The following is a 10,908-nucleotide window of genomic DNA, read 5'->3' as shown; positions in this document are numbered from 1 at the left end:
ATAACAGGTTGCCAGTGGTTGCAGTTATTTGTGGCTCTCTGCACAGCCAGCTATTGCCTGCAGTGATCACTGCTGGATGTACTTTGCTTGCTGATCAGACAGCCCTGAATACTTGCATCCGCCGGTGACCTGTCATTATAGTGACCAGGGCTGGTGGCCACACTTAGCCGCTTAGGGCCGCAGCAGGAATCAGAAGAGTCCTGCCACTACAGTGAAGTGCACTAGTGGTTTGTGGTGTGACCAAGTTAGCTGATTATTAACCTGGGCCCATAAGGTGCAACTCTGTAAAGTGCAAGTGCTGTGCTGCATATACTCAATGAGTATGAAACAATGGGTTCCCAATGTGCGTTTATTTTGTGATGACCGTTAATAATTTCAGCAAATTAAGTTAAAATTCATAAATAAACCAGTTAATAAAATACATGAAAACAGTGAACATAAATTTATCCGTGCTGTGCGTGGCGTTTTTATTGCCACTTATGTGAAAAGTACCAAATTATATGAGAGAAAGAAATAGATAAAAAAATGGGGTTGCAATTCTTTTGTACATCCACTAGATGTCGCCCCTAAGTATACGACCTGTACTTGAGGAAAAATGGTCGGTTTCTTCCGGGGTCCTCCAGTGAGCCAAACTTGGCTTTTAGTACCTCAAATTGGAAGAGAAAGACCCCATGATGCAATGTATATCTGTGGCGTGGAAAAGAGAGCAGAAAACTCACGTTTGAGGCTGCCTAGGATCAGCGGTGACGGCCGGGAAGCTTCCACGGCCCAGGCTCCGAAACCGGACGTGACGTATTGACGTTGCGACTCCGCCCTACGCGTTTCGTCATGTGACGTCTGCTGGAGCTCATTGAGTATATGCAGCACAGCACTTGCACTTTACAGAGTTGCACCTTATGGGCCCAGGTTAATAATCAGCTAACTTGGTCACACCACAAACCACTAGTGCACTTTATTTTAAACCAATGATTTTTATGACACATTTTTTTCCTTATTGACACTTTATTTTAAGTTGGCACATATAACAAGCACTTATTCACTTTAAGGTAGCGCCGTTACAACCTCCTTTTATATATATTTCACACTTTAACCCCTTGTGGGTTCGGTTGTTGGCAGCTTACACCTTCACCACTGTCTAAGGTCTTTACTCCATAGCGCTGGTCACCCCTACCTTTCTCCTGCCACTACAGTTTGCACCAGCCTAAATCTCTGGTGTGAATCAAGCCTAAGTAAAGGAGCTTTTATTTTAGGTGCATAATGCCACAGTCAACTGAATGGATAGAGCCCAGTTAAACCTAGCTTTTGGTGTCTTATTTTTAGTTATGCCACTGTTTATGCTTCTACCAACCACAGAAAGGAGTTTTATCTCTTGCTCCTTTTTATTTTATAGCAAGGTTTTCTTTTCATGTGTGTTACTGTCTTCCCCTCCTCTTTCATTCACCTTTTATTTTTTTTAAAAAGTTACAAGTTAGTAATAGTCTTGTCAAGCCATAGCTAATATTTGAATCTTAAGTATTTCAATTGTACAGTCTACAGCAGCCTTTCTCAACCTTTTCACAGCAGAGCAATCCGGGAAATGACTTTCCAGTCTCAGGGAACCCCTCCTAAAAGTGACTATATCTACAACTCATGATACATTAGTGTGATAGTCATTTGGAAGAATGCTCCTCACACTTGTAGTCATTGGGAAGACTTCCCCCTTACAAATAGCTAAAAAGATCAATGGTGCTAATGGGCACTTATCTAAGAGGCAGACGTTTCTCATTGGACAAGGAACCCCTAGACACCTCTGGTGGAACCCTTGGGTTTCATGGAACCCTGGTTGAAAAACCCTGGTCTACAGCAATGCATGTAGATTACCATCAATTGTATATTGTACAGTAGTTGTATTTAATAAATCTTGAACTATAACAGTAAAGTAGTATGCTTAATAATATTAAATCTTTGCTTGTTCCCCCTTAGTGCTGTGTTCACATGGACCAATCTTCTGGTGGTGGTAGTGGAGCTTTGCGGCTCTGAGCAAGAGGCTCTGGATCTGGTTCCCCTGGTGACCAATGTCGTGCTGGAAGAACATTACCTGATCGTAGGTGTAGTAGTGGTGGTGGATCCAGGAGTCATTCCAATAAATTCCAGGGGAGAGAAACAACGGATGCACCTAAGGGACAGTTTCTTAGCTGATCAATTAGATCCAATCTATGTTGCATACAACATGTAAAGAGACTTGAACCACTGGAAGAAAAAAATAATGCCAGGTTATTATTTTTGTCAAAATTTCACAATGCTTGACGATAGTTTGATAATGTGTATTATCTTTTTAGCATAACCTCTAGTGAATCATGGTCTGTCTGCATTATTTTATGAAAGGGAACACTGTGCTAAAGTAGTATTACAAGCAGATCACTGGACTTTTTTTTAGCTAAACTGCAGAACTATCTCTATGAGCGGAGTGGGCCATGCGCTCCCACATCTCCCTAAAGGGCATCCCGCCACGTACACACATTTAATGTGGATCTGCAGTGGATATTTTATTTAATTCCAGAAGGGTTTAATTTTCTTAAATCCTTCATATTAGGAGCTGTAATGTTGTTTTGTCTTAAATTAACATTAGGTAGTAAATAGCTTCTTCATAATGGTGCCATGAGTGTACTCCTCCAGCGCAGCAGAGCTTGCATTATGTTTAGCCATGCAAGTGCTAAGCGGGGATGGGGGTGTTCAGTTTAGAAAAGGAAATTGACTAAAAATGTTTTTTTCATTTAGATAGGTCTTAAATGTAAAATATTCTGCCTATATTTTAAATATGTAAATATTAATATAACATTATCAACATTCAAATCCACTTGTGGTAAATATGGAGTTGATGTTGATTGTTTTATGGCAGTTGGAGGGGGGCTTAATTTTTTTTTTATTTTTAAATAAGTTTTCACTATATTGAGTGCAAAGGCATGCAACCTATGGCCCTCCATCTGTACAAGCACTGCAGTTCCCAGAAGGCCCTGGAATTGGCAGTGCATGCTGGGACCTGTAGACCAAAGACAGCTAGGAGGGTTATAATTTTCCTGCAGCTACGTGCACGCAGCTTGTCTTGTCACCTATCTTGTCTTAATTCAGTTTTTGGGAAAGTCTTCTAAAAAATAAAAATAAAAAACAGGGTTGAGGCTTAATCAGTGTAGCACATCAGGCCAGCAATGACAATTTAGAAATGCTGTTATTTACCAGGGGGGCTGATGTATCAGAGCATCATTGGGCTTGTTTGAAGCTGTTAGGGTTGCTTACTTTTAGCATGCCCTCCTATAGGAAAACATGGAAACAGACGCTAACACAGTATCTTAGCAGTGCTGGAGATTTGGTTTCGGTTTTTATCTGAGATGCCTATTACATGGAGTTTTTATGTTTTCCCTATATTTGCATGGATTCCCCCCTTCTCACAATGGAAAAACTGTTTTCTGGAAAAGAAAGAAAGATGGTAGTAGGGACAGTATATTGTAAGCTGCTCAGGGACATAAAAAGGTGTGACTGCTTCTATGCTCTCTATTAAATTCCACATTCTATGCACCATATATAAGTAACGGTAAAAGACAGGCAAATCCATTTCAGTCTATAAGCACCCCACACTCTCATTACATTACAGAACTGAGCCAGTATTTGTAGGAGTGCATAAAGGTTAATAATATACAAATGGTGAGCTTTAGATACCCTTACTGTTTTCCTATTCCTGTCCTACACTATAGCATGCATCAAGAGAATATTTGTTTTCATGTTTGCATAGCTACTAGCTAAAAGAAGAACTGAAAATAGTCCAGAAAGACTTTATCCTACCTTTCTCAGTCACTTTCCTCCTAGCACTCATTACAAAGGGAAAAATGTTAGCGTCACTTGCTACATAGCATTTTCCAAAAACGGGACACAGATGAGATTACAGAGAAGATGGCTGTGTGCACAAGTCCTAAAAATCTTAGACAATGCAAGTAGAATAATACCAAACCACGCAGAAGTATTTTGATGCCTACTAATATATGTTTAATATATGCTGAATGTTTTAAACAGTTTGTCTTTAGGGAACTTGCTAACTCCTCAACCGTATTGCCAGCAGGTGAAAAAAAAAAAATATGCACTTTGTCTTTACTGCCTTCTGTTCCGTTGCGGTAAGAGAGCGAGCGTTTCTCTGCAATGGCTGAATGATGTCTACTTTAATTCAGATTGTTTTACTTCATAACCAGCATTCAGCAGTTCTTATAACACATCTGCATATGCAAAGGCCGATTACTAACTCTCATCTACACACACCGCTTTGAAGACAAGCCTCAGTGGTAATATATCATATAGATTTGTGAAGACCAGGGAATGGTTGTCACAGTAATTGTATATCATGCTGTGCGAGATGGGGACCATTATAAATATGGCATAGGTTTAAAACCATTTTCCACTGTGGTTATTACAGCTTGTAACTTCTATTGTCAGCAGTCATTTATACACCAAAATGTATTCATTACACTTGCCAGTATCCAAAGCTCTGTAGTTAGATGCACGTTCCAGTGGTTCCAAACCAGATACCTTAAAAGCAAAGCAGATGTATCAAGCACTATGCTGCATGCAGTCATATTAACAGCAATAGAACTTTCAAATGTCTTAAGATATTTCTCCTTGTAAATTTGAGTAAGGCATTTATCATGAGCTGTGATAATACATACCATCCTAATCATGAAATATATTCATAGGTCAAAACCAAATTTTGCAACACATACTTCAGACACTCTTGGATGATTTAGGGGTGGGGTTTGCCCAAGTATTGATGTAATTAGGAGATGACCACTAGGAATGAGCTTGCATTATATGGATTGGGGTGAGGCTAAATTATTTCAACAATTTTGTATTTTTGGCAGGCATTTAATACAGTCCTTACTATTAATTATTATTACCTGTAGATTGTTGTTTTTGTCTGTATAAATATTTGCAAACTTATTTGACAAAATTGTTTTCCATAGCCTTGTAAATTGCTTAAATTCTGCATTCACAAAGCTTTTTTTTATCACAGTACATCTTCAGTTATCAGCATAGCAAAATTCCTGGTATTCATGAAATTAGCCAGGTGCTGGATGATCAAATACTGCAGACTATAGAACTGATACAAAAATGGCACCACCTTTCCCTGCCCAGCTCTGTCTGCCCATAGCTGCATAGATTTCTCCAGACTGTTGAGCAAGTCAGGACTTTGCTGCCTGAAGGCTTAGTTATTTAGGTTAGAAAAGGAAATGGACTATAATTCAGTTTTTTTTTTTTTTTTTCATTTAGATAGATCTTAAATTGAAAGTGTTCTGCCTCTATTTTAAACATGTGAAGAATAATAGAACATTATCAGCATTCAAATCCATTGGTGGAAAAAAGATGGAGCTCATGCTGAATTGGAAGGGGGGGGGCTTAGTGTTTTTTTTTTTTTTTTTCCCAGTACATTGAGTACAAAGGTATGCAATCTATGTCTATCCAGCTATAAGAATACTGTAATTGGCAGAATTATGTGCAAGCTAATAGAGAGGGAAGTACAGCGTGTAACATCATTCCATTCCAAATGCACACTCACTCTCCTCATTCCAAATGCACACTAGAGGAGGGAATAGTAAAGGGGACCAAAGTCACCTCGTGGCTGCCTATGTCTGAAGTAGAAGTAAACCCTCCTATCATTTTCTGCCATCTATGCCTCTGTTTAATCTACAACTGCCATGATGCTGCACACGTGATCATTTATGACACCAGCTATTGGATTGTTTGACAGTTTGGTTGAGAGCCCAACCAATGGGAGTGTTACATTTCTCACATTTTTTGAAACCGTTAAATGGATGGGTTTACTTTCGCTTAAGGTGCCACAGTACTAGCTTTTGAGGTTTGTGCTGATGATTACCTTTTGTGATCGACACACTTCACATGCAATTTTTTTTAAATGCTGCTACATGAATAGCTTGCCTAAACTGCTATCAGTTGGTATGTTGTAGACGAGGGGATAGGATATGAAGGGTATCCAATACCAGACTGCATGCTTGTGATCCTGTTATAAAGAAACATTTAAAAATATTAATTGGCTATACTTTGATATCAGCTTATTTAAAAAACAATATCCCATTTTTAATTGGACCAGAGTTTTAGTTCTACATTTTTCCAAAGATGGACCATTAGTCTTTAGAATAGTGCATTGGGTGTATACAGAATATGGTTATGATGGATTCAGGATTATATTTGTAAAATATTTTTTACATCCTTTTGACACTTGCAACTTGTTATACTGATTTCATAAATTGGGGGCTTCACTACTAGATTACATGAATGAGCTATTTTATCTCATTTAAAAAGAAAAAAAGGAAAAAAAAAAGAAAACTTCTAAAATGTGCAATGCAATTCTCAAACCTAAAATATCACTTAGGTGTGGGTAGGTTTTTTTTTTCAATGGAACAAGGATTTAACTGTTGAAAGCCTTGTTTTCTCATGAATCCCTATATTATCTCACAAAAGGTCACTTCATCATCAGCTCAAGCAGCCCCCTTTCCTGCTTTATTCAATAGACACATGATTGATTTTTAAAGATATGGGCAGCCTGTAGCCAGCAATAACCCATGCAATAAAATACTTTACTTTTGCAATTACTATACCTCACAAATCAATTAAAATAACATAACTTGTGAGCTGATCCATGCAGTAATGCATTTAGTGAATTTGTGATAAATCCATTATCAGCTAATAAAGAAAAGAGGAAGTAATGCAAAGTAATGAAAATATTTTAAAATGTTGTGCTTTTGTGAATTTAACCTTTTGTGTATGAATGCAATTTATAAGGGTGACTGCTGCATTGTGGTGCCATCATAGTCTCTCTGATGGAATTCTGAGCTTTAAATACAGTGTTCTTTCTCAGAGACTGTTGTCTGATTTCCTGTGTTTAACTTCCTAAATATCCAGGAAAAAAAGTATATGATAGCGTTTTTATCTGCACAGTACAAAGGACATTATAGGTTGAATGTATTTTACAGTCTAAAGAACTGCTTCGAACTGTGGCCAGGCTATGGGACATTCAAGAATTTACATATTACTAACAGTATATCAGTTTAAAATAAGCCCTCACTGACCTGTATAGCTGCAGCCACTGTGAAATAATTTATTCACAAAGTTTTTAGTTGACATTTTCATTTTCCCTTAGTAGCTCAGCCGCCTCCTGGCAGAAGGAGCTAGCTTCTAATCACTAAGATTTCATCCACATCTAAGCACCCCACTCCAGCTGCGGCCAACAAGGTGCAGAAGCTTCTTTTGGCACATGTAGGGCAACCAATTCAAATGAATTGGCTGCCCTATGCATGTAGCTTGAAATCACCTTAAAAAAAAAAAACCCACACATTTCACGCAACATTACATAGTATTACATAGTTTGTGAGGTTGAAAAAATACATCAGTCCATCCAGTTCAACCTATGATGTATGTGTGTGTTTGCTGTTAACCATACATTGTATACCCCTTTATGTTGTGGTCTTTAAGGTGCCCATCTAATAGTTTTTTGAAACTATCGATGCTCCCTGCTGATACCACTGCTTGTGGAAGAGAATTCCACATCCTTACTGCTCTGACAGTGAAGAACCCCCTACGTATTTTATGGTTAAACCGTTTTTCCTCTAGTTTTAGTGAGTGGCCACGTGTCTTATTGTATTCCCTTTCCATAAAAAGTTTGTTCCTTATGCTAGGGTCTTCTCCAGTACAGTATTTGTACATTGATATCATATCCCCTCTCAAGCGTCTCTTCTCCAGAGAGAATAAGTTCAGTGCTTGTAGTCTTTCATCATAGCTGAGATCCTCCATTCCCCTAATTATTTTGTTGCTCTTCTCTGGGCTCTCTCCAGTTCCAGCACATTCTTTCTGAGGACCGGTGCCCAGAACTGGACGGAATACTCCAGATGTGGCCGGACCAGAGTCTTGTAGAGTGGGAGAATAATCTTTTTATTTCTGGAGTGAATCCCCTTTTTTATACATGCCAGTATTCTGTTGGCTTTGCTTGCAGCGGCTTTGCATTGCATGCCACTGCCAAGCCTGTTGTCCACTAGTACCCCCAGGTCCTTTTCCATCTTAGATTCACCCAGAGGTTCTCCCCCTAGTGAGAAGCTTTCGTGTTTCTGACGCCCAAGTGCATTACTTTACATTTTTCAACATTAAACCTCATCTGCCATTTAGTTGCCCACTCCATTATTTTGTTCAGGTCCGCTTGTAATGTTTCTACATCCTGCATAGAAGATATTGGCATGCTTAGTTTAGTATCATCCGCAAATACCGAGATTGTGCTGAATATCCCCTCCTCTAGGTCGTTTATGAATAAATTAAACAGGATTGGCCCCAGGACAGAACCTTGGGGGACCCCACTTTCCCTCTGGACTCTCCCCTGGAGCCAGTTCTCTTTCCAGGTACTCACCCTATGGTCCATACCTACGTACCCTAATTTGTACAGTAAGCGTTTGTGGGGGACTGTGTCAAATGCCTTTGCAAAGTCCAGATACACCACATCTACAGGCCTTCCTTTGTCTAGATGGCAACTCACTTCATCGTAGAAGGTTAATAGATTGGTCTCATGGAGATGCAGCCTAAAGTGCACAGGAAGAGGGATGAGAGAAAAGTGGTGAAACCTGACTTGAATGATTTTGTTGCTCCTATTGTATAGTTCAAAGTGATATTAAAGTCTTGTTTGTTTTTTTTTTTTTTTTGAAAATAACAAACATGTCATACTTACATGCTCTGTGCAGTGGTTTTGCACAGAGCAGCTCAGATCTTCCTCTTCCTAGGTCCCTTGCCAGCACTCCTGTCCCCTCCCTACTGCCGGGTGCCCCCACGGCAAGCAGCTTGCTATGGAGGCACCTGAGCCGAGCCACTGCTTTGTGTCTCCATTCAGACATGGAGACGTGGTTTGGCCCCACCCCCCCCTCTCTCCTCATTGGCTCTCTGACATTGTCTCAGCTAATAAGGAGGGAGAGTCCCAGACAGCCGAGGCTCTCATGCAACATCGCTGGATCAAGATGGGGCTCAGGTAAGTATTAGGGGGACTGCTACACACTAAAGTTTTTTTTATCTAAATGCATAGAATGCATTAAGATAAAAAAAAAAAAAGCCTTCTGCCTTTAGAACTACTTTAAAGTTGTATTAAACTCTCTGTATTTTTTTTAGCTTAGCATACTGGACACAATAAAATGAACAATCCCCAGTAAACTATCTGTTAAAATTCTTACCCCAGCAAATGCAGTTGACAACTTTCCATGCTGCTTCCTTGAATTCCTGGTCTTCACAGGAAAGAGTTAACAGTTGACAGTAGTGGTTTACCGAAATTTTGGCAACCGAAATTTTCGTCCGAAAATGGACTTATTCCATTTCGGCCGAAAATGGGTTAAAGATGCCAATACTAAAGATGGCTGCCGCGGGCGCAGCACAGGTTTCAAAAGACCCGCCTCTGGCTGGCAGGCCCGCCTCCCGGTGATGTCACTACTACTACGATGTGCATGAATGAACTAACACACCGGGCGAGCAGGCGAGGAGCCGCTAATAGCTGTAACTATGTGAGCGCTTCACTTCCCTATCAGGCGGATATCTCCGCTGACAGGGAAGTGAAGCACTCACATAGTTATAGCTATTAGCGGCCGCTCGCCCGGTGTGTTAGTTCATTCATGCACATCGTAGTAGTAGTGACATCACCGGGAGGCGGGCCGCCGACCAGAGGCGGGTCTTTTGAAAGGAAGGACACAGGAGGAGCCGAGTGAAAGTAAGGAGACTGCATTGGGATGGTGAGGGACACTGAGGCAGTGGGGGGGGGGCACTGAGGCGGGGGGGGGGGACACTGAGGCGGGGGGGACGCTGAGGCAGTGGGGGGGGATGCTGAGGCAGGGGGGGGACACTGAGGCGAACTTACCAATGGTATTAGTATTATGCAGCATGAGGGGGTTAATGTATTGCCACTGCGGGTCACTGATGAATTAGTGACTGACCAGTGGCAGTTAATTAACCCCTTTGTGCTGCATTAGTGCAATCAGTAGCAGTGCAACTAGTGTTAATTAACACTGATACTGGTTGCACTAATGCAGCACAAAGGGGTTAATTAACTGCCACTGGTCAGTCCCTAATTCATCAGTGACCAGCAGTGGCAATACATTAACCCTCTCATGCTGCATAATACAAATACCATTGGTAATTAAATTAACCACTATACTGCGACAGGGTGGCAGCTACAGGTGTACGCCTGTCTGTTTTTGGTGTATGCCCCTGTTCTATCTATTTTAAAATCATTTGGGGGGGAAAAAAAGTCATTTTTGGTTTTCGGCCAAGGGCATCCTGCATTTTCGGTTTCGGCCCAGAATTTTCATTTCGGTGCATCCCTAGTTGACAGTGCAGTTTCCAATCGGTCTGTTAGGAAGATGACTCTAGTCCCTGCATGCAAGCATGACTCCATAGGATGCTGCAGGAGAAAGGAGACACCCTGAAACAGGTAACCTGGGGCAGTGGCCATGGCACCAGCTTAAACTGAAACATAGGCAAGGATTAAAATAAGCTGCATACTCAGTAAGTAGTTAAATTAGGTTCTGAAAGCGCTGAGGGTTTATTATCACTTTAAGGATAAATCGCTCCACAGTGGCTGTAACTTCAAAGATCAGTGAAGGGGTTTTTTTTTTTAAAGCTCATTTATTTCTTGTTAGGAATACATATGTATTTGAATGTACAAAACCTGGCTATGGTTTATTTGTAGTGAAATGGTTTGCACAAGCTGAAAGGCAAAGATTTTTTTTTTTAAATAAAATATTTTTGGGGGCAATTATCGCTATTCGTCTGGTAACGTCACCTCCAGTTTCATACAGTGAAGCCATTTCATAAATGGAGTTATTGCCTAGAGCAACTAGGAGATTTACTGAT

At 40.5% G+C, this 10,908-nt stretch overlaps 1 protein-coding gene across 2 annotated transcripts in view; it reads left to right on the top strand.

Annotated features, from left to right (window-relative positions):
* DIP2B (disco interacting protein 2 homolog B) overlaps positions 1 to 3,259 on the top strand; it is a 400,603-nt gene extending 397,344 nt beyond the window's left edge. For both annotated transcript variants that reach the window (XM_082244510.1, XM_082244509.1), the window contains exon 38: positions 1,963 to 3,259. In XM_082244510.1, the coding sequence (XP_082100636.1) occupies positions 1,963 to 2,215 (253 nt within the window). In that variant the 3' untranslated portion in view covers positions 2,216 to 3,259. The remainder of the gene's footprint in view (positions 1 to 1,962) is intronic.
* Positions 3,260 to 10,908: the final 7,649 nt, after the last annotated feature.

Source organism: Pelophylax lessonae (genome assembly GCF_965119305.1).
Source record: "Pelophylax lessonae genome assembly, chromosome: 2".
NCBI lineage: Eukaryota > Metazoa > Chordata > Amphibia > Anura > Ranidae > Pelophylax > Pelophylax lessonae.
Note: the sequence above shows the minus strand (reverse complement) of the source record. Positions and strands in the feature narration are given on the sequence as shown.